Raw genomic sequence first — 22,227 nt, 5'->3', positions numbered from 1 at the left:
TATGATGTGATATCATGAAATAGCATCACTCTGTAAATTCACTTCTAGACAGAAGTACGGCAATTTTCACGGAATGGAGAATTTAAATGCTTGGCCCTCCATGAATTCTTTAACTTATGTATGATAAGATGATTTTAAGCTGGTCCACTTCCGAGGATAAAAGCCACAAAGTCTTTTGATTTTCATAGTAAATGGCTCAAAATGAATCATATCATCCTCAAATTGCATCATCCTCAAGTCCTGCTGCCACTTGATTACAATCTGTCACAATGTTCTTCTGCCCATTAACAAAATGAGAAGTCACACATGTGAGCTCAATGTATCTGCACAGTTTTTTGAAGCAAATATTTGCCATCCATGCCACAGAGGTGTGTCCCTGCAATCCTCCAATCAGAGAGAAGGTGGGCGGGGCTTCATTCATCCCATGGACTCATGTCAGTGTCAATGGCTACACAGTTGTAGGCAGCATACCGCAGCTTTTCCTCAGTTATCTTTGCACTGAAGACAGAAGGAAACAAAAAAAAAAAAATTGCATTGCTAACGTTAAACTTCAGACCCTAACACCCCTCGGGCAATAAACAATGTAAGACTTGAAAATAGATGAATATGAAATGTATCCCTCACAAAAAAGAACAAACAAAGAAAAAGACAAAGGAAAAAGGGATGACATGCATTAATTTTTTCATCAAAAGTTATTTTTGAATGATGTGATAGAGTTCACTGTACTGCTATACCTGCTATAACTTGACTACTTTTGAATATGTATTCTTCACTATTTACCATTCATTTCTCAAATATGGCTTGAAAATATCATAACAGCAACAATTTCAACTTGAAGACACCGCCTATACATTTTTAGCATTTTGGAAACAGCAAGCAATTATATGAACAATTACCTTGAATATACTGGCAAGAATAAGGTGTTGGAGCAAGTTGAAGATTCTGGTAGGGCATCAACCTTATCCCTGCACAAGAGAGAGAGAGAGGGAGGCAATTACAAGTATACTGTAAAATTCATCGAAGCTTTTCATAGTCTCATACCCATTTCAAAGATCTTACATTTGAGTATATACCTCACAGCACACAAATCCACCTAAATATCTTACTTCTCATCCTAATATTGTGATCTTTACACTTTTCCCTACCAACAAAATACCCAGTGTTTACTACTTTCCAGATTGTGAACTAAGAATGTCACAGATATTGCTAACATGTAGAGAGTTTGCTGATGGAAAAAAAAAAGAGAGTAAATGCTGGTATGTTCTGCCAAACACTTCTTTGTGGCTTTCAAGGCCTCAGTTCCACATCTAATACTGATGATAATACCATCTATTATTAATAAAGCACAAATTTCAATAAAGTCTTTAAGTGCTTTAAATAAGAGGAGGTAAGCAATTCAAAGAAATGAAAGCTTAGAGTAGAGAAAGTACATAGATTTGCAAAACATGTCACATAGAGTGAAAAGAAGAAAACAAGAAATAGAAATAGAGTAAACAACCCAGTTTGCGGTAGGGTGCCTATTTCTGGCAGGGGCACTTTCATTCATCAATAAAACAGCTAACGAACATCATGTGTGCTTAGTCCCACTTTAAAACACAAGCAGGAGTTACTCGCAAGTGTTCAAGGAAGTGACACCTGATTGGGCCTTTTCATCAATGAATAAAACGGCCCCTCCCGCAAATAGGCACCCTATACATAGCCTGCGGCAAACGGGGTGTTTTACTCCAGAACAAAAGAAAATGAACATTAGATTCTAGACGATTTATTTGCAGGTGCCTAACATGATTGCCAATTTCAGCACACATACGTAAAGCATAAAGTATATCTGGAATTACTTCAGATTGTTTTCTTGACATTTTGAGTAATATCAACTTCATAACGTCTGCCAAGAAACATTGCTTCGAAGAACTTTTTTTTCCCCCCATGTGTTGCTCTAATTTTGGAAAGTCAGATTGTGACTTTTAACTAGAGTAAATATAAAAGCAGTAAATATAAAAGCAGTAAATTGTGTGTCACAGCCCACCGATGTACCTGACATTTGTGGTTTGATGTGATAACATTCACTGCTCCTAAAGCTATGTGAAAGGCACACTGGGAAATATTAGACAAAATGATCTCAAGATGACAAAAAATCCACATAAACCATATTTGTAGACTCGTTTTCAAATAATCACTTTACATGTGCCAAATGTTATGGAAATATGTAATGAAAATTTCAAATATATAGCAAGGAACATAAACAGAAAATCAAGTTTTAAGACAGTTCCCATTGACTGTGGACACATGTCCAAAATCTGATTAATTCACAAAAGGGTGTTTTTGAATGACTAATCAGGCAGAGGCCAGTGTTTATTATAAAGTTATCATAAAAAGCAAGACACAAGGAGTATAAAGACACTCAGGATGAGAACCCAAATGCCTCAGTGCAAAGATATACATGTATACCACCAATGAGATATTGAGACATTGCAAAGCACAGAAAATCACGAGCAAGAACTCACCCTCTGTCTGGGCAGATATAAAGAGGAGCTGGAAGACGTCTTCTACCAGTGACAAACCTCAGGAAACGACTCCTGTCCTCTGTGAGGAATAAAGATAATGGGATTTCCAATCTTCTTTGGAGTTTCCTCATATACAAAACATTTAGAACTCTTTGGTGTGTGCTTGCTGGCTTGCTTCATTTCATTTTTTTTTCTTTTACTCATATATTTCTTTCTAATCACAATAGAATCCTCTGAAGAATAAATAGCAATGATTCGTATTGCTACAGAATAAATGAGAAGAGTCTTTTCATAATACAAAATATCAATTAATGATGACAATGCTGATTTTCTGCTTTGTACAAATATCACATTTACATAAACATTGTTATACCAGAGACTCCAACTCTCCCGCTTTCGACGGGAGATCTCCCGCCGAAAGCCCATTTTTGTAAAATCTCCTGTTCTCCTGCTCGAGATTTGATTTCTCCCGCTTGAAATGATTTCTTACTTAGTGTCATCGTATGTTGAAAAATAAGACTCAGATAGCACGAGGTAACATCTAAAACCCTAAAGCTGGACCCCGGCCACAAGGAACTTTGTGCTTCGCGCACATCAAGTTGGAGTCTCCCGTTTGCTAGGGGTTTCAGGCGGGAGAATCTACAGATCAGAAGGTGCTTGGGGTTGGAGTCTCTGTTATACTTTTATGCCACATTGCATCATGGATTCAATGACCATTGCATTTTGCATGCCAATAGTGTCCTTGGTGCCTGCAAAGTAATTCAGAGAATGAATGCAAAGGTGCTATTTTCCAAATGTATTCATACTATCTTCTGAATTACAACATTGAGATTATGACAAACTCACCGTGAGTGAAATTACCGAGTGCCTCCCACAGATACTGAACTCTGATATCTGACTCTTCAATGTCTTCATAGAAAGCTGCAAATAATGAATTTGAAAAGAAAAGAAAACAAACATACATTCAGCAATTGACAGTCATCAAATATCTTATTTCTCCAGGTGACTCTCCTAATCAATTTCATATTACTATTGCATTTTCATTGCATCTACTTATCAATGAAACTTTGCCTGTTCCATTATACATACATTGTACATGTAATTACGTGTATCCTTTGGTTATGCTACCATGATATGCTTTGTCTGCTTGGAGCCATCTTCTTTTGTGGGAAAAGCTATATGGTGCTATCAATATCAGGCATACTGTTGAATACAATATGATCTTCTTTCCATGAAAAAGCTATTCAAACTGTAGTAAAAATACAGAACACAATACTTGGATGATATGCAATTATACTTTTTTTTTCCTCTCTCTAGTACTCAAGTGGCGCTCCATTACATGAATTCTTGTATAACTTGTTGAGGACGAGTCCTGACTGTACTCGGGCAAGAGTCTATGGGAAATGCATGTTGTAGCAAAATCAAACCGTCCTTGAACAACAGGTTAAATTAGTGGTTTGGAGAAAATTGTTGTTGTTGTTGTTGTTGTTGTTGTTGTTGTTGTTGTTGTTGTTGTTGTTGTTGTTGTTGTTGTTGTTGTTGTTGTTGATGTTGTTGTTGATGATGAGAAGTAGAGCCAATGATGGACTATAAACTCACTTGTCTTCTTGAGGTCCTCCACAGTGATCTCTGGGTCACCACATATCCTTCTCTCTAGCTCCTGCCAGGTCAAGAGGTCAAGGACTGCTTGAGGGATGACCTTGAGTAAACCCTGTCGCAGCGACTCTACCTGTGGTCAACACATGTGCCAAGTACTGTTACAGAATCACAATAACAAACTCAGTGCATAGCTGATACTTTGCATGTACAAGTGAATTACACTCATAAAATGTTACTGACAGATATGCACTTTTTTGGTTATTTTTTGAGGGGAAAGGGTAAGAGGTGTAATAGTCATTGCATGAGAGACCACTTTCAAAAACACACTGCCCATGTACTGCATGAGCTGAAATTTTTGCTTTCAGATGATTGCTACTCATCAGTTATTCTCGCATGTAATTAATTTCATGGTTGTGAGGGTTTAGTGATTGTTACTTCACCTTTCATGAAATATATAAGAATGAGTAGCAATCGACAATACTAATGCTGAATGTTTCTACCTGGTGATTTTCTGTACATGGACAGGTGAGGAAGTAGTATGCTCTGCATTTGAAGTACTAGCGTGTTGCTGTGCCCCGATACTGTATACGCCATATATTGTGCGAATCGGGAATTCCCCACGATTTCGCGAGTGGTTAAATTCGCGATTGTGGAGTCCCGTACTGAACGGAGAAGTGTACACGCATACGTCACATTCACATCGGGATCAGAGCCAATATTTTTGCGTGTCTTTAATTTCGAAAATAGCACCTGACTCGCGAAATTCGCAAAAATAAAAGCCTCGCGAAATATTCGGCGTATACAGTAAATTATGCTCATGCAGCGTGCTATACCTCCAGTAGTTACTAGTTGCGCACAATCCAGCTGTGAGTACAGCCATGGCTTTTTTTTTTTTTTTAAAAGAAATGATATTTTCACGTATTGTTATTTTTGCTGCTCAAATGCAATTCGCAAAATTCACAAAAATAAAACAGGAGCAAAAATTTCAGCTCATACAGTATCTATCCCTTTACAAGGGGAATGTAATCAGCCATTGTGGATACTCATGACAATGAACTTTCCTGTTCCATGCACTCAGACATCCTAGCCTCTTTCACCAGCCTGCAGTACTCCAGCCTGTCCTCATACTGCACGTGGGTGTCAGTGCAGCCATCCTTGAGGGGTACAATTGTCTGGTCACTGAGGCTAGTTGTGTAGGTCAGTTCACCAGCAAATGAAGCTTCAAATGTCTCCCTGTCCATTGATTCTATCAGCTCTATCATTTTCACCTGTGGAATATATCAAATATATTTTGCATATTTTATATTTTCACTGTCACATAAACTATTGTAACACCAGAAACATTCACGAATTGGAGCCGACAGCCTCTTTTGCAGCATGAAACTTTTGCCAATTGCCACTGGCATTCAATGTATTGTGTAGACAAGAACACTCGCAAGCATTTTACTTTCGCCAAACTTGGCTCCTCGCAAAATTAACATAAGTTTCACGCACATGAAAATTTCTGGTTTCACAGTATATAACAAAGAGAAAAACATGGCATGTATATAAATACAAATGACCCAAAAGAAGATTCATAGAATTGACGACTGGATTTCAGAATCTTGGATGCTTGGATCCAAGATGCTTAAATGCTTGGATGCTTGGATGTTCCCAAGCTATTAAAAAAGTACGGTAATGATTTATGTTAAATGCTTGTAGGAATGGGCAGGTATATGGCAGAAGTAAAGAGAAGCATCCACAGGAAGTATTATGGTACTTTGGCTGAAATTGGAAATGCTTTATGAGCTACAAAAGCCCTTTCATTCCATTCTTGAGTCTTGATTCAGTTTGATTTTTCTGTTTCTTTGAATGCCTGGGAAACACAAATTCACATCTGTCTGTACTATCACAAAAATTCACAAATTAAAGAAGCTTCATATATGGCAACCCTCATGCACAAATTATGCTGAAAACTAGGAATGACAAATCCATGTCACCTATTCAAATAATATCACCTGTCACACAATCATGTATTTTTGCACTGAACAACAAAATAGACATCTACTCAATTTCTGATAACAGATAGATCACTTGTTTGCTTTTGTAGGCATTCTCTTATCCTGGCTTTATATACAGAGAATAAATATCAGAAACAAAATTGCAGTTTATGGAAGAAATAAGGGTACTCACAGCTGCGGCATCAACTGTCTTGTAATCTCTGGACCAAGTCACATGCTCTCGCCCCAGCAACTTCCACATGAATGCTGGAAGGGAGAGCACCTAGAATTGTAAAATAAATAAAGTCAGAGACAAAATCTTGCCCTATCAAAACAGAGGCTCTGTGTCTGGTTGAACAAGAGTGAAAGGGGCCCGGGTGAATGTGAATGGTTGGTGGTGTTGGTAATCTAGAAAGTTGTGTAGGAATATGTTGAGCGACAGAGTGTATGCTGTCACACAATAAACACAGGGCAGATGGGGCTGGTACATAAGAGTTGTGAAAAGAATGAAAGGACAAAATTTACAATCCTCAAATAATGTTATCAGCACTATAATATCTAAGGAAAACCGTTTTCCCCATCATCAATTGCTGTGAAAGAAATATACAGTAAACCTCGCATGAGTCGAAGCTCTCGGGACTGACAAAAATGCGTCGACTTAAGTGAAATTCGACTCTCGCGAGAGTCGATTTTTTTTCGACTCACAGTTATGTACATGTATTATAGTACATTTGCATGCATGTGTGCATGTGTGTGTGTGTGCGTGCGTGTGTGTGTTTGCATTCAAATTTGTCTGTTCTTGAAGATAATGTTCTTATTTTGTTCTGAATTGAACATGAAATTTGTATCAATACTAGTAGTTAAACGTAGTTCTGAGAATGTCTGCGCTAATGTGGCAATGTGCATGTGCTATGTCTATGGTGCAACATAAGTAGCCATCTCTGTCAACCTACCCTGAGACAAACACTCTCCCAGGTCCATCCCACCTCCATTGAACAAAACTATACAGCCAGCCGGGCACGCACAAACAAGCTCCGCCCACTTGGCCTGTCACTAAAATATTAAAGCAGTGATTGGTTGACCAAGGAGTTCTGGCTTGACATGGATAAAGTATGGATGTGCTGTGTGTATGGATAAAGTATGTGGATCGATGTGCTGTGTGTATACATGTATACATGTGTATGTATTCGACATGCGTGCAGAGCGGTACGGTGAGTGTGCATGCTTACCTGCAGCAGGCCAGGGACGGGGTTCTGCGACATGCCGATTTTTTTGTTCTCCTCTAAATGTAATGAGAATGCAAGACAAACCTTCTTCGGCTCAAGTGATGTAAACTACGTGTATTTTGTACAAAAGGCACTGAATGTTTTACTTCGACACAGCCGAAATTCGACTCTCGTGCTTCGGCTTATCCAAATATTTCTTAGAGAAAATACATAGGGAAAAATCGGGACTTTTTATTTTGCTTCGAGTTAAGTGATTTTCGACTCACTCGACGTCGACTTATCCGAGGTTTACTGTATATTTCTCATTCAATTCACAAACATGAAAATATTGGGATATTTAAACATCATAACAAGAAAGCCATTAGATTTCATTTATGCGTCCCACTCTTTTTTCCCCTACAGTTATGGGGCCAATGAGATTTGACAAAGAAATGAGATCTCCCCCCCCCCCCCTCTCTCTCTCTTACCAGATGTTCCCTGCTTCTAAGACAAGCACCCATCAGCATCCCGATCCACTCGTACTTGGCAAACTGCCGACATGATGGGTTGGGAAGGTACACATCTCGGTTGATGTTGGAGTCATCATTGTTCTACAACCCAAGAAGAAATGAAAGAGACATGCATCCATTTGTTTTCTTTGCCCAACAGTCCTTAAAATTATGGGTTCAAAGCCCACAAGACACAATGATTGTATCTTCTTCCAACATGCCTCATTAGAATGTCGTTCCATTTCTCATAACGCATAAGGGTAGAGATAGGTTTCCTGAGCCAGTCTTTTTTTGCTAGTTGTAGTAGACCAATTCCAGATTTAGCACAGAAATGGTATCATCAGCAATTCTGGTCTTCCTCTTTGACCTTCACTAGATATACCCTCAAATAATTTACTATGTTGTAGATTATTCTTTTGTAAAATCAAATTTGACCGAGCAATTCTTACGCTTTCATGCAGGTAATGCATGTCCATTGTTTGATCTTTCCTTGTGACATTTGGGTTTACTGTCTCCAAATCCAATCAATTCAAGTTTGTATGGCCAGTCATCTTGAAGTTACAGTCTTTAGAGAATCAATGATAATGGGAAAAAACAATGGCATCAATGAATGATAAACTGCTTTTATTATTTCATGACTTACTGGTTTGTCTATTTTCCTTCATTTCTATACTTTCCTTCCTTCAATGTGCATTAGAGTCTTTAATTTATTTTCTGTGATATGTGCTCTATAAAACTGGTTTAACATCATTACAATTATACCACTAGCGACAAACACCACCTGATTTTTGCCTATCCAAACACACACCATGCTTGGTGGGTAGACTACGGCGCCCTCACCTGGTTTGGAGACCTGATAAAGAAGGGAAGAGGGATGGGGTCGTCACCTCCAGTGGGGCAAAGCTCCTCTGCGATGTCAGCCAGACTGTCTCTGAATCCACCTCCTTCATGTCAAGCAATTAGAAAGTGTACAGGAGCAGTTAATTCAAATCAATGAATTCTTGTTTTATTGCCACTGATTGACAAATTACCCTTCATCGACATACAGTATGAAGAAGCACTGATTATTTACATGTAGTGTTTTAGTAGTAGCCACAACAGAGAACTATGCGCATACAGCTGTACATACCTTGGGCTGGATTTGAGCCAACAATCTCCTCATTACCAGGCAAAAGTCGTACCCTCTAGACTACAGAGCTGCAGCCTTACAGCCAGTGCTGGGTTTAATCCCTACAGCATGCAGCAGGTACACTGGTACTGCGTATTTAATCAAACCACTTAACACAAGTCATAATGCAGTACCCGCTGTGCTGCATGCTTACTTACATACCTCAATGAAGGGCAATTTGTCTTTCAGTGGAAATGAACAGTTATTCTATTTACTGGCTTGCTTACTTGCAAAAAGAAAATGCCATCCTTACAGTGTGTATCAATTTTCCCATTTTCAATGAATAGTAAAAACATATTGTATATTCCAAAATAAGAAAAAAAAAATCTTCAGAGGCACAGATGGTTCTCAGTTAATATGCAGTTAAGGTATTTTCATGTAATATCCAATGCTTCCAAACACCTAGTCAATAAATTGTTAAACTATTGTAAATATTTTGTTTTTTCATTCATCAATATCCAACACACTCACTCTCATCTTCATTTTGCAACTACATGTACCTTTAGTTCTCTAACAAACAGAATATTTGTGTACTGCCCAAACAGAAACACACCACGTGTGCTCTTTCAGTTAAGACATGTGCAGCATCCCAAACCAAACAAATGATGCATGGAATTATCCTTTCATGAACCTCACCCTGGTCGATGATTCCCTCTGAGAGAAACTTGCATTCCCACCACTGGTCGTACTGCTGTGGCCACCTGAAGTCCAGCGGCTTCTCATACTTGTCCTTGGGTTTCAGCCCCTCATACATCTTTAACAGTGAGAGAAGTAGAAGTGGTGTTCAGCATATATTTCTTATTATCCATGTGACCAAGGCATTTACAAGATCAACAACAGAATTGTTCAATTAAAGTAACTTGCAAAATGATTCACATGCATTTTTATCAAAGATACAATCAGTACATACCTCTTCATCTAATTTATAATTTTTGTTTCAATGTACTGATACTGTCCACTACACAAGGAATAAAAGAAGAATGTAGAAGCAGTCATTCATAATTACATGTAAATTCATCATTTTGAATGCAAAAAAAGTAAGATAAAGCAATCTATCATCCACATCGGTATGTATGCTACAAACATTCCACTCAAGTACAAGTATGCAATGTAATTTTTTTACAAAAGTTTGTTTACAAATCAGATCCTGTACATGAAGCCTTTTCAAGGTGCCCTGTGCTGGATCTAAAACATGTTCACACAACCATACATTTTCAGATATAACAAAAATAGACTACATAAAATAGCATCAACAAAATGAGCAAAACTTCATATATCCATATTTTCACCTGAGAGAAGATTGCATTCTTAGCTGAGGGGTCCTTAGATGGATCTACCCTGTGATCCGCTGCACTTCTTCGATTGATATACAGCTTGGGCATCCTAGAGGGTCTCCTACAACAAGTAAACAATGCAATAACATTGAAAGTATGCTACCAGACCACACCATATTTCCCCTGCACTGGATTTTTGTCTTTTACCTGTTATTAAGAATAAAATTACGTATTGAGAAACGAAAAACATTGTGCATTTCATTAAAAAGTCCCCCCCCCCCCCCCCCCACTTAATGCTCACAAGGTCCAACAATCATTACATCAAGGCCCCATTTGATGAAGAACGTTCCTATTGCAGCCTAACCGAGGTTGATATGGCAGCAGCATGGCAGGAACTGAACAACCACAAGAATTCTAATCACTGCCATGGCATGTCAGTGGAATCTTGGCAACTGACGATAATTGAAACCCTCTTTACAGTATTGACCAGTGGCATCTGACTGAATGTGTGCTCTATTATCCACAAACCGAAGCTGTCAGTGTGCATCATACGTGCATCTGTCAGAGCACTCCTCATTTCATGCTAACAAAGAGGAAGCTGCCCCAAGAAATAACCAGAAAATGCATTGTAAATGATAGCAATACTAGAGAAAATCATAAGTACGAAAACAGGACTGAAGGGCGAATATCAATCACCACTGTAGTCTTGGCCAGCATAGGACTTTAAAAAATTTGTTTGAATGCATCAAGTTAAAAAAAAAATTGTGACAATCAGAAATACTAACCCTACCCAACACTCTTATTTCCATCTAGATGAGGGAAAAGTGTCAGTTTATTGAATTGGCCTTACCCAGTCTCAGACTGACTCAGAAAGTGGTAGATGAGACCGTTCCTCTTCTTAGAGAGTGGCAGGAACTGACGGACCACCTCCAGGGAGCGGAACGACCCCACGGAGTATTCCCAGGCTGGCACGATGAAATGGATGACGCTGTCCAGCAGCTTTATGAATCTGTGAATGATGACCATCACATGCAACAAGGGTCAGCTATGACTATGACCTTCATTTAGGAACAAAAAGGACAAAGCTTCCATTTACATTCCATCATTCTTTCCTACTTTTGACTGGTGAAAAATAGCAATATTTACAGGGAAACAGGAGATTGACAGATTACATTGGAAAAGCAATCTATTTTCCTTCAAATGGGAAATTACATTTCCAGTTTATCACATGATACTGAAAATATGGATCACTGTGATAGTTATGATGATGATAATTCTAATAATCATCATCATCAATATCCTCATCATCATCATAATCATCATCATTATCATCAAATATTCACAGTATAAGATAATAACAGATGTCATCAATTATTATCAACAAAACCAACTAACATGAACAATTGTGATCATCATAAAACGGTTTCACAATTATAGATGTACCTTTGTAGTACTAGTGCTCTTCTGTATAGCTTCTCCTTGTCCACAAGCTCTAATCTTGGGTACCTGTGGGAATCAGAATCAAAACAGGGAAAGTGTGATAACATGCCATCAAGGAACACAAAATGGGTTAAAAGAAAAGAGATGGATGGATCATTTCCAGCGAAGACTGAGGTTTTTTGGTTTTCTGAAATTGACTGCATGTCACTTATACACATTTGTTCCTAATGACAGTGGAAATTATCGTGATATTATAGTTATTGGCAGCATGTCATAACTGGTAATGAAAATCAAAAGAAATCTTTTCTTGCCACGTATCACTAACCTCACTAGCTCCTTCTTGTCAAAGAGATCAATGTTGAGACCAAGATCTCTCTCCTTCAGTGACTTTATCTTGATGCCATGTATTCTTGTATCAACGCCATCGTCTGTGGTACAAAGAATGCATACATCGCAAAGGATTTATTGGAACTCTATACACAGTCACAAATATTCATATAATAGTATTACATTGCTTACATCTTTACATTATCATGCTACATCTATTGATATTGTCGTCCAATTAACAGAAGGAGTTGCAAAGAATGAAAGAGGATGCAGTGTGATAGTTAGAGGGATGTTGTGTTTCAAAGGACACATTATGACGGTCATACAACAAATACACAAAACAGTGATAACAATGATACTGAAGATAGTGATGATCAAAATGATAATAATAATGACATTAAACATCATCATCATCATCATCATCATCATCAACATCATCATCAATGTTTTCAATCATGTTTTCAAGTTTGTTGAGTGTGTGCTTTAATTGAACACTGATGTCTGGCTGCAATAACTGCTACGTCAATTATGACAAAATCTACTTTTACCTCAGTGCTAGTTCCAAAAGTGCCCTCTGGTGGTATTGTAAATACTATGATAATTTCTGCTCTTCTCCTCTCCACCTTCTTCTTTCCTTCTTTTGTACCTACTGTGCTTGCCACAAATTACTCATTCTAACAAGTGTCCATATCTGGTCGCTACTGCTCTACACCCTATGCAGCCAGAAGGCTGTGAAAAACACTTGACCACTATCTCCCTCCCCTGTGAATGGAAGTTGATAGCTTTAATATACAGCTAAAATTAAGCCATCGTATCGCTGTCTTACCTTTGCACGCCTTTATTCTGATTTCAATCGTAGAGTAGAACTGTGTCATGTCCTCTAGTATACACATGTCGCCAGAGAAGGTCCTGCATAGGGTAAGATGAGATGCCACAAGGAGTGTGAGTACATGCCATCAAAATTCCTTCAATCTTAAACTTCCTACCATCACTTGATCTTTTGTCTAAAGCAATCCTGCCAACCCAGCCTCTTCCCACCCCCAACTCCACCTCCCCCCCCCCCAAAAAAAAAGAAAGAAAGGGGAAATGCCACATTTTCTGTTAGAAAACAATATATCATATATTCATTTCAGTATCTTTATCCTCAAACTATTATCTGATACTGTCAGATAGTGAATTCATCCCTGAACATTCAAAATGGGTTGAACAATAATGTTGAAAGTCATTGACATCACGCAGTGTTTTTTGAGTACCAGTACTAGCACCAATGCCAGGGTGTCCAACTAGAAATTTTCACTAGTTGGTGAATATCTTTTCTGCCTACACACTATGAATACAGGCAGGAACAATAACAATGAAACTGATGATTATTATGACAAAAATGGTGAAAATATCAATAACAATAATCATCATCATTGCCCACATTATCAGAACAATGACAACAATAACAATTATCATAACTGTAATCACAATTTTCATCAATTATCGTAAGTTCTTCCACTGCAGCTACCCTGTGCCTCCAACAGAACCATCAGTAACTTCTACGATGATATCATCAAGCACAATTCTGTTGATATTTTCTGCTGATATTTTCTACTGTGCTCTGCAACAATGAGGAGAGACCCTTACTGTTCTATGGTGATGTCGCTCAGCTTCATCAGGTTTTCCACCTCACCCGCCATCACCACCACGTGGGTAGGCATGTAGTTATCGTCATGGGCGTTGACCGTGATGTACAGCTTCCTGTGTTCAGATGAATGATGAAGAAGATGGACACAGAGGTAACACAGACTTCATTCTGAAGATATGAGTTTGCTTGGGTCAGTCAAGAAGCCATTTCAAATGCTGCTCTTTATTCAGTGAAATGATGTTACCACACAAGCACAATCTATCTCTTATGGTGTATAGAGAGTTTGGGGAATTGAAATGAGTTTGTGCCAGTAACAGTCTGCTGTTTGCTTAAACAAAAGTTCGAACAAACAAAAATCCTCTTTTGAATCATGGAAACCAGGCTGGGCCAGACTTTAGCAAGACTGACAAAATTTTAGTTATTTAGTTCATCCATTTATATTGCTATTGCTATCGTACAACATACCAAGAAAAAACAACAACAACAACAAACAAGAAATGAAAACCCCTGACAACCATAATTAAACATTACAGTAGGTTCGGGACCAGTAGAAATACTCAAGAAGAATAGCAACAAAATGCATCTTGTTAATGCATACAGTGCAAATGAAGTGGAGAAACTACTCAGTGTGATATGCATACCACCCATGCTACTGTGCATCATGTAAAGAGCCTGCAAGAGCAGCTCTGTGTTTGTTCATCATTTTTGGATTGAGAATCCCACTTGAGACACTCACTTGATGATGGTTCCTCTTCTCATCCTGAGTCGTATCCAGTGCTGGCCTTGCCTCCCGTCACTCTCCCAGTACGTCGTCGGCTCTCCATCTGTCAGACATGATGCACTCTCATCATCCTGTTGTCAAGGTAACAGAGGTACAGTCAGCTAGGTGTGTCATAAGAGTCAACCTTACATTACTCTCCAGCACAGCTACAGCTGTAACTTAGAGGTCCCATCAACAACAAATGAACAAGGACAGATATGCATATAAAACTCTCCCATATTTTGGATTAATATTCGACTTGTGCACTGTCAACAGGAAGCCTATTGATTTGGTCCTGCTACATTTGACTTTGGCAACATCATCCACAGAACATGCAAATGAATCTGGGCAAAAGCAAGCCTGTAACTGCTTCTAAAACAAACTCAAGGTTCAAATGTGCGAGCTTAGGCACCTACAGTGCCTAAGTGCAAAGCCCAGAAAAGTTACACAATATTGTCAAATACCCTTCACTTGTTTAAATCTACTTGTATGTAATGTACAGCTTCAAATTCAATGAAACATTTTCTTCTTCATGTGGCATGGTTTATAAAATCAGTAGCATGATGCATCAGAACACCTGTCTCACTACAGATGAGAGTCCATGTAAAAACATAACATAGTCTATAAGAACATCTACTTGTCATGGAATTACTGCAATTTGTCAAACAGTTTTTTTAATACATTAGCAATGTGTGTGTCCAACTCAATTACAGCAAAAAGAATTGTACATCGGCCACCATTTTGGAAGTTGAGAGTGAGAGATGTGGTAATCTTGTCAGTGGCACATGCCAAATTCCTCCAGGAACTCTTATACGAACCCAGCTAGACGATACATCCACAGCCTCCACGTACTGCTTGACGCTTCCAAGCTTTTCATTCTCGTGGTCTGTGTGTTCCCCGAGGAAGCGCGCCAGCTCCTCGTCACATTCCAGGCTCCAGTTTGGCGGCACAGCCCGGAGATCCTCCACACCATCCTTATAGACCGGCCGGATCTCTGGCAGCTTGCCGATGCGGAGGCTGTAGCTCACCTCGATTACTTCTTCCCAACTGAGATGGGTGGAAAACGTATTAAAGGGTAATGGGAAACAAAAAGGAAAATCACTGCTGTAATGAATCAACCTCTTTTTTTTTTCTTCAATTCATTTAAAATGCAAAAATGGGGAAACTTCTGTAATCACCTAATGATTTCAGCACATCAGACCACACAAGAACAAAACATCATAGGGATTCTAATTAACTATTGAGAACTTGTTTATTCTGAACTTCAGGTCATTTCATTCACTTTGTTTAATGCTTTCAACAAGCTATAATACTATCTAGTATAGTGTATATAAGGTGAAAAGACATCATGCTACCTCAAAATGGTGTTAGCAAAATACATGACTTTGAGTTTCAAGTTCAATGTGGTTCAAACCATCAGTCTGTCAGATTAATAACTAACATTTCTTAAATGTCACTATTCCCACTAAAAATAAAAACCAAACAAATCTCAGTCAAGTTTACCCATTGTTTATGGGATCAAGGTGAACCAAGTGTTATCCCCACTGATAATTCCAAATTTAAATTTTAATGGGTTAATTGTTGGCAAAGACTTTTGACACTTGTAAAGACGCCATACTCACTCATCGATGGGTTTTGCTCTCTTCCCAAAGAGCAGCTGGGCTGCTTCACTTGTTGGATCAGGTTCCACTGCCTGCAGTGATGGTGGGTCTTCTTGACTGGCTTTGCTGTCGTACAACAGCACCCAGCCTTCCACGGGACTCTGGAGAGTGCATTATCCATTCCATGAAAATTAGATTTCAGCTCAGTCATGTACTCAACTGGTTAACATTTCTAGGTTTGGATAGTTCCTACTGTACCTGTACATTTACACTTTTTCTACTGCAGTGTCCTCTATCATCCTAACATTTGTTTTCAATCAAATACATTCTCTTTCCATCTTACTAATATTTCTGTTTGAGATCACAGTTCAAGCAGTAGTGGAATAAGGTTGCTTTTACTTGTATTGAAATCCTTACACAAAACCTCCACTTAGGTTGGTTGTTAACTACGTACATGCATAAGGTCCTACCAAATTTGTAAACTCTTCAAAATGAGTTTCAAAGATTAAGTTAGAAATGCTTGTTTACAGGCATTTATTGATTATAACGCAATTCTAAGAACACAATTAATATCCCAGATTCAGGTATTGTGTGACATTGATTCAATTACCAATTCAGAACCACTAAACAGATATGGATGTACAAGACTAGTTGACTAATTAATGCTTATTCAATTGTGTAATACAATACCAACAACTGTACATACTGTACGATACAGTCGCTAGTCTATTTGTCTCTGCCCCAGAATTCCTGTTTTTCCACAGATCTACTCCCTGTATATGATATGATGTGCCTCCGCCTGTCTGTTTGTCAGTGTCTTTATGCGTTCATGTGCGGTGCTCGAGGAAGCCTCAACTGACTTTATTCAACTTGCCATAAATCATTCTTACTTAACCCCTTTAGCTCCCAGGTAGTCTAGAGATATTGATTATTATGAATGACGCATTATAAAAATGGCCATGGCTATAAAACTACATCGTGCATGTGTAGGTCTGCTGTAAGTTTCATATTGTGCACACAGAGCAAATCACGATCACTTGTAAAGAGTGAGATGTTATGAGTGATGTCATGAAAGTTGATATCAATATCGACATTATCCCATGGTCATATACATGTATAGGGCCAATTTACATGAGCGACTGGAAATAAGCTCTAGACTAGTGAGAAGTATTTCCTGCATTTGACGATTGTGGAAAATGAGCTATCAGTATCATACAAACTTAACCCGTTCCTTACAGGAACCTGGTATACCAGGTTCCCGTGGGAGCAACTGATGTACAGATGAAGACAAGAGTGCCTGCTTTAGTGGCCTAAATTCATGTTTCTTTGTGTTAATATGCCCACAAAAGTGGGTTTGATAAAAAGATCAGAGTTTATTCTATCAGCATTCGTTCTCCTGTTTGAAAAATACGTATTTCACAGTATTATGTACCTTTTTCCTGATTTAGTTTTTGCTTGTTCTGCTGTAAACTCGTAAGAACATGTTGTATGTACATAGCGATCAAGGCCGAGATCGGTTAGATATCTGTGTTCGCTGACCCCAGTCACCCCATTCAGGTACCTGGTTTTGTATAGAACAAAAGATTTTGTGAGCTCATCAGCGCATGCTCTATTTATACCTTACACCCGATCGATATTTCCATTGACATTGTTCACTGGTACATGTAGCTGACCTTGGAAAGAGGATACATGTACTAGTGCCTCCTGACTGCCTTCACAGAGGTGAATTACCAACCTGTCTGCCTCTCTGTTGACAGGCAAAAAGAATCTCGTTTGGGGGCATTAAAGGCACTCAGAGAATTGCGGAAGGAATGGGTTAATCTAGCCAGGGACAGCAGGGTCTAGACACTAAATCTGTAGACATGGTAGAAGTATGTATTGTTATATATGCAAGGACGTAGTCATTTGCGCCAGCCCGTAAACACGGTAAATACCCATAAATTTACCAATATAGATATGTGTAAATTTTGATGTATAATATGAAAAGTTGGAGTATAGTAATTGGTATCATTGAAACTATCAACCTATCAATCAATGCCAGGAAACTGCCCCTACACGCAAAGGCAATGGCACAGCACATTAGCAGTAGCCATTGACCACTGTTTTGGTGGTATCGAATTGGGTGTGTGCTGTTAGTTGGGCGCGTCGAGAATAATGTAGTCCCACCTATTCATTGTCATGATACCATCACGACTTTTGCTGTGTCACCGTTTGTAGCTGATTGGGGATAAATTTACATTACCTCAAGCTTCAGCCATTGTCCTTGGGTATTGCACATCGACACTCCTGACGCAAGAACTACACTGTCCTTGTAATTTGCCGCCAACAAATTCGCAATGCATTCTGCATGTTTATCTGGTTGGGTGTACACGTTCAGAGTCAACGAGGGAGATGCAGCCTCCTGCGAGTGACGAGGTGGGGGAACGCGAAGCTCGGCGGCGGCAGCGGCGGCGGCAGCCCAGCTTCCAGCAACATAGGACGGAGGTAATCCCTGCTGCTGCTGCTGTTGCTGATCCTGCGATGGTGTTATCGTGTATTCCAACTTACTTGGTACATAACAGAGGGCTTCCGGTAAATGTTTCGCATCCCGAAAGCATTCGACACATTCTTGTAGACATCGTATTCGGGCTAAAGTTGCCCTAGTTGGTGTGTAAACTGGAGAAAACATGATCTCCTCCAACAAATTCGCGTGTGTTTAGTAATTTCGTGAGATGACCACCTGTCGTTGATGCGTCAAGAGAGGGCGGAGTACCGCATACTACTGAGTAGTTCAGTGGAGTTCGGACTTCAGAGCGGGTGATTAATGTCCAGATCACTAAGTCAATGTCCGCGCGGTGGCAGGAAAACAAAATCATGTTTAGCATGATTACCTTTACATAATGCTATTTAAAGCCGAGCGCATGGTCATGAAAACGCTGATGCTCATGTTTTGTGCGTTCACAAAATGATTCTCCTTCCACAGATAGTCAAGTATCATAATACCCTGGCACAGGTCAACACTGAAAAAAGTATAATAATCGTTGAATCTAACGTCACATCTTTGGATTCTCTGTAGACTCTGTTTGTTTGCTTGTTTGTTTTCGGGAAGGGGGTAACATTTAATGCAATACCTGGTAATGTTGTACACAATGATATATGATCCATTCTTGCAGGGAATGAAGACACATCTTTCCATAATAATAATAATGATTACATGTTTTGTTTTTAGATGTTTTTTTATTATAATGCGATGATTATTACAGACCGATATGGACAAAAACTCAAGTAACCTACGGGCTACAATAGGCCTACTGACCAATGATAATAGGGCTTAACCTCCGATGACAGTATGGTATCAGGGGAAATTACCGACTCTTTGAGATAAATGCATTTAAGTTTTTTTTTTTTTTTGAGCGATCATAGTCTGGGTGCAAAATCATATTTTGGGCCTATAACCGCGTTTTATCATCCCGCTGATGTTTTTCATGGTTTTACCTTAATTTCGAGGATACTGAATCACGAGTCTCGATATTGTGCACTATTCTTAATCCTTGAGGATTTTGAGAGAATCAAGGTGGCTGCCAAAATCTAAAATTCATACATAATTCATTTCCTTACAAATGGTGAAAAAAAAAATGACAATCCACTTCCCCTATTCCGACGTGTTGAATCTGAATCTAGCCGATTGAATATTCATCCTTGAAATGTTGAGAATATTGAAAATGGCCACCAATATAATTGCAAAGGATGGCCGCTAAGATGTGACTGACGATTGAAAAAAAGAAAGTTGGCTTTCAAAATGACCGCCAATAAGTACAGACTTATAGAGAATTCTCATCACTCAAGTCCGATGAAGTCCGTCACTTTTCATTTATTCTTCTCCATACTACTTCTACTCCATGTAACTCACTGTATTGCCTATGACTGATCTTTACAACCACGGCTACAATACCTCTTAGTCTATGCAAAATCACAGGTCCACAACGGAAAATGCCCCATGTTAACGTCACTATGTCATTCTAGTCTAAGGCCTCCCAAACTATTTTGGGAGGCAAAACGAGTTTTTGCCCCCCCCCCCCCCAGTGCCCCCTGTAACAAATATTAATTAAACAATTATTCAAAGACCAAAATGAACAATAAAGGCACTTTTCATGTCTAAAAGATTTCAATTTCATAACTGAAAATGCGATTTTTTTTTCACGATGTTTAATTTCCTAGAAATTTGCTTTTAAATGCTCTATAAACGCGACTTTTGTACTCTGTTTTTGCAAAAAGTCCCTACTGTGGGAGGGGGTATCCTCCTCCCACACCCTTGCCGAGGATCTCACACCGTCACATAATGTGCCCCCGTCGAAATTTTGCCCCCCACAAAAAAAGAACACAAACAAACACAACAACAACAAACAAAAAAAAAAAAAAACAGAAGTGCTCCGGCGCGCTTGGAAACATGCTTTGCGTGTGTGTGTGTGTGTGTGTGTGTGTGTGTGTGTGTATGTGTGTGTGTGTGTGTGTGTGTGTGTGTGTGTGTGTTTGAATAATTCGTGGGTTCACATGTTGGTCAATGTAAAATGTTTTGCTTTGTTTTTGTGAATGTGAATTTTGTGGCATTGAACAAAATTCGAAATAAAGAATATAAAAAAAGTGTTGGTCAAATAATATTATCAATATTAGAATAAAACTCCAGAAATGGACATGAATCATATTTTCAATACTAACACTTTATTTAAAGAACACCAAATAATGTTTGGGCTACCTGCCGTTTAAGTGATTATAATTCTGATCGAGAGAACAATCATTTCAGACATTAATAATTGGGATATATACTTATATATTTTTTTGTTGTTAAAACAAAAAGATTTATGATTGGAGATTTATGATTGTAGAAGCCATTTTGGATACCATTTTTGTTGATTTGACAAATTCGCTCAACTGAACTGTTGTAAATGAAATGGTAATTATTCAGGTTCCATGACTCGAATCACTTTAAAGGAAAAGATTTTTGCAGCAGCTATCTTGAGGATCTCAAAACCTTAGGCAAGGATACATCATGGGTTGCATCATCCAGATTTAGATTCAGCTTCCTCGAAAAAGGGTTAAAAATAATCATAATTTTGTTCTAGTTTTCAACATTTACAAATATGAAGGAATTTCAAATATTGGCTCCGCTTAGCCCACCAATTTCACGGGTGATCAGAGTAGGCGGTCATCTTGAGTATCTCAAAATATTTAAGAATGAAAGAGCTAGCAGCATCATCCAGATTGCTTTGAATTTTAACCAAGTAGGCCTATAAGGAATATTATGGAATTTTGGTTTTTGACAGTTTTTGACAGCATTGAGCTTTTAACCGTTTTTTTTTGTGAGATATTGAGAAAACACATATGAAATATGTGTTTTCTACACTACACTTAACAAACTCGCTTTTAAGTAGGTTCGTATTTCTTTAGCGTTATCCATAGAGCCAAATCTACGAAGATTGACCGCTTTGTTTTATATTATGTTTACATTAATTTACTGTGCATCCAAGCCGGATATTATGATCCACTTCATTTTATCATATTTGATGTACATTCCTTCATTGAGAAATATGAAAATAAATTGAATTGAATTCAGTGAATTGAAATGTTTGAGAGCATAGGCCTACAATTCTGAGAAAAAACACATTTTTAAAAGGCTGCTATCCAAAAACAAATTAAAACAAAGTGGTCCTATTTAAAGGTGGGCTTCTACCTTTTCTTGAGATCCCTGGGATATCTCAGTCATTTCAAAACCAGGGCCCTGTTGCATAAAACCCTTACCGCTGGATTTACCGCTCCTTTCTATATAGCGACAAGTCTTCAAATTAGTGGTAAATTTTATAATCCTTGATGCTGATTGGCTGTGACGCCTAATTTTGACAGTAGTTACCATTGAAATTCAATGGTAAGTTTTATACAACGGGCCCCTGTTTTCATCAAATAAACTTTGAATCCATCTAGAGTTACATGTTCTTTCATACTTCGTATGGGGTTTTTCGATCATTATCTAAAAAAGTTGGAAACCTGAAGCCCCAACTCAACCCTATCTTTTCCCTATCTTTTCCTCGGGCCGGCCATCTTGTCAATCAATGCTTATAATGGCGGCCCTCTGCATAATCGCTTCTTAACTACAATTGTTATTGTAATCCCTGCTGCATAGACATGCATACTGTATAATAATAATTAATTTCCTTTTATATCGTTATTTATGCAAGTGAAACGACTCTGTGTTAAAGTTAC

At 38.5% G+C, this 22,227-nt stretch overlaps 1 protein-coding gene across 1 annotated transcript; it reads right to left on the bottom strand.

Moving 5' to 3' along the window:
• Positions 1–413: 413 nt before the first annotated feature.
• On the bottom strand, positions 414–18,709 carry LOC139710879 (E3 ubiquitin-protein ligase HECTD3-like). Its single transcript, XM_071622803.1, has 20 exons — positions 18,236–18,709; positions 16,015–16,154; positions 15,211–15,439; positions 14,369–14,484; positions 13,632–13,745; positions 12,829–12,911; positions 12,001–12,103; positions 11,679–11,741; positions 11,086–11,244; positions 10,251–10,356; positions 9,598–9,715; positions 8,634–8,737; positions 7,773–7,895; positions 6,273–6,362; positions 5,158–5,368; positions 4,101–4,226; positions 3,348–3,422; positions 2,502–2,580; positions 897–965; positions 414–498 (listed from the first exon to the last, which is right to left on the bottom strand). Exons 1-20 carry the CDS (start codon positions 18,659–18,661, stop codon positions 414–416), a joined length of 2,619 nt encoding a protein of 872 aa, XP_071478904.1. The 5' UTR covers positions 18,662–18,709.
• Between the last annotated feature and the right edge of the window lie 3,518 nt (positions 18,710–22,227).

This window comes from Diadema antillarum, unplaced genomic scaffold (genome assembly GCF_040938485.1).
Source record: "Diadema antillarum isolate AM-2024a unplaced genomic scaffold, OU_Dant_1.0 seq00001584_RagTag, whole genome shotgun sequence".
Lineage (NCBI taxonomy): Eukaryota > Metazoa > Echinodermata > Echinoidea > Diadematoida > Diadematidae > Diadema > Diadema antillarum.
Note: the sequence above shows the minus strand (reverse complement) of the source record. Positions and strands in the feature narration are given on the sequence as shown.

Excerpts from the sequence above, each read along its gene's own strand:
- LOC139710879 (XM_071622803.1), bottom strand. The coding sequence starts at position 18,661 with ATGTTTTCTCCAGTTTACACACCAACTAGGGCAACTTTAGCCCGAATA. Across the intron at positions 2,581-3,347 it reads ACTCGGTAATTTCACTCACG|AGGACAGGAGTCGTTTCCTG; the intron begins GTGAGTTTGTCA and ends TATTCCTCACAG. Across the intron at positions 499-896 it reads TTCTTGCCAGTATATTCAAG|TGCAAAGATAACTGAGGAAA; the intron begins GTAATTGTTCAT and ends TTCTGTCTTCAG.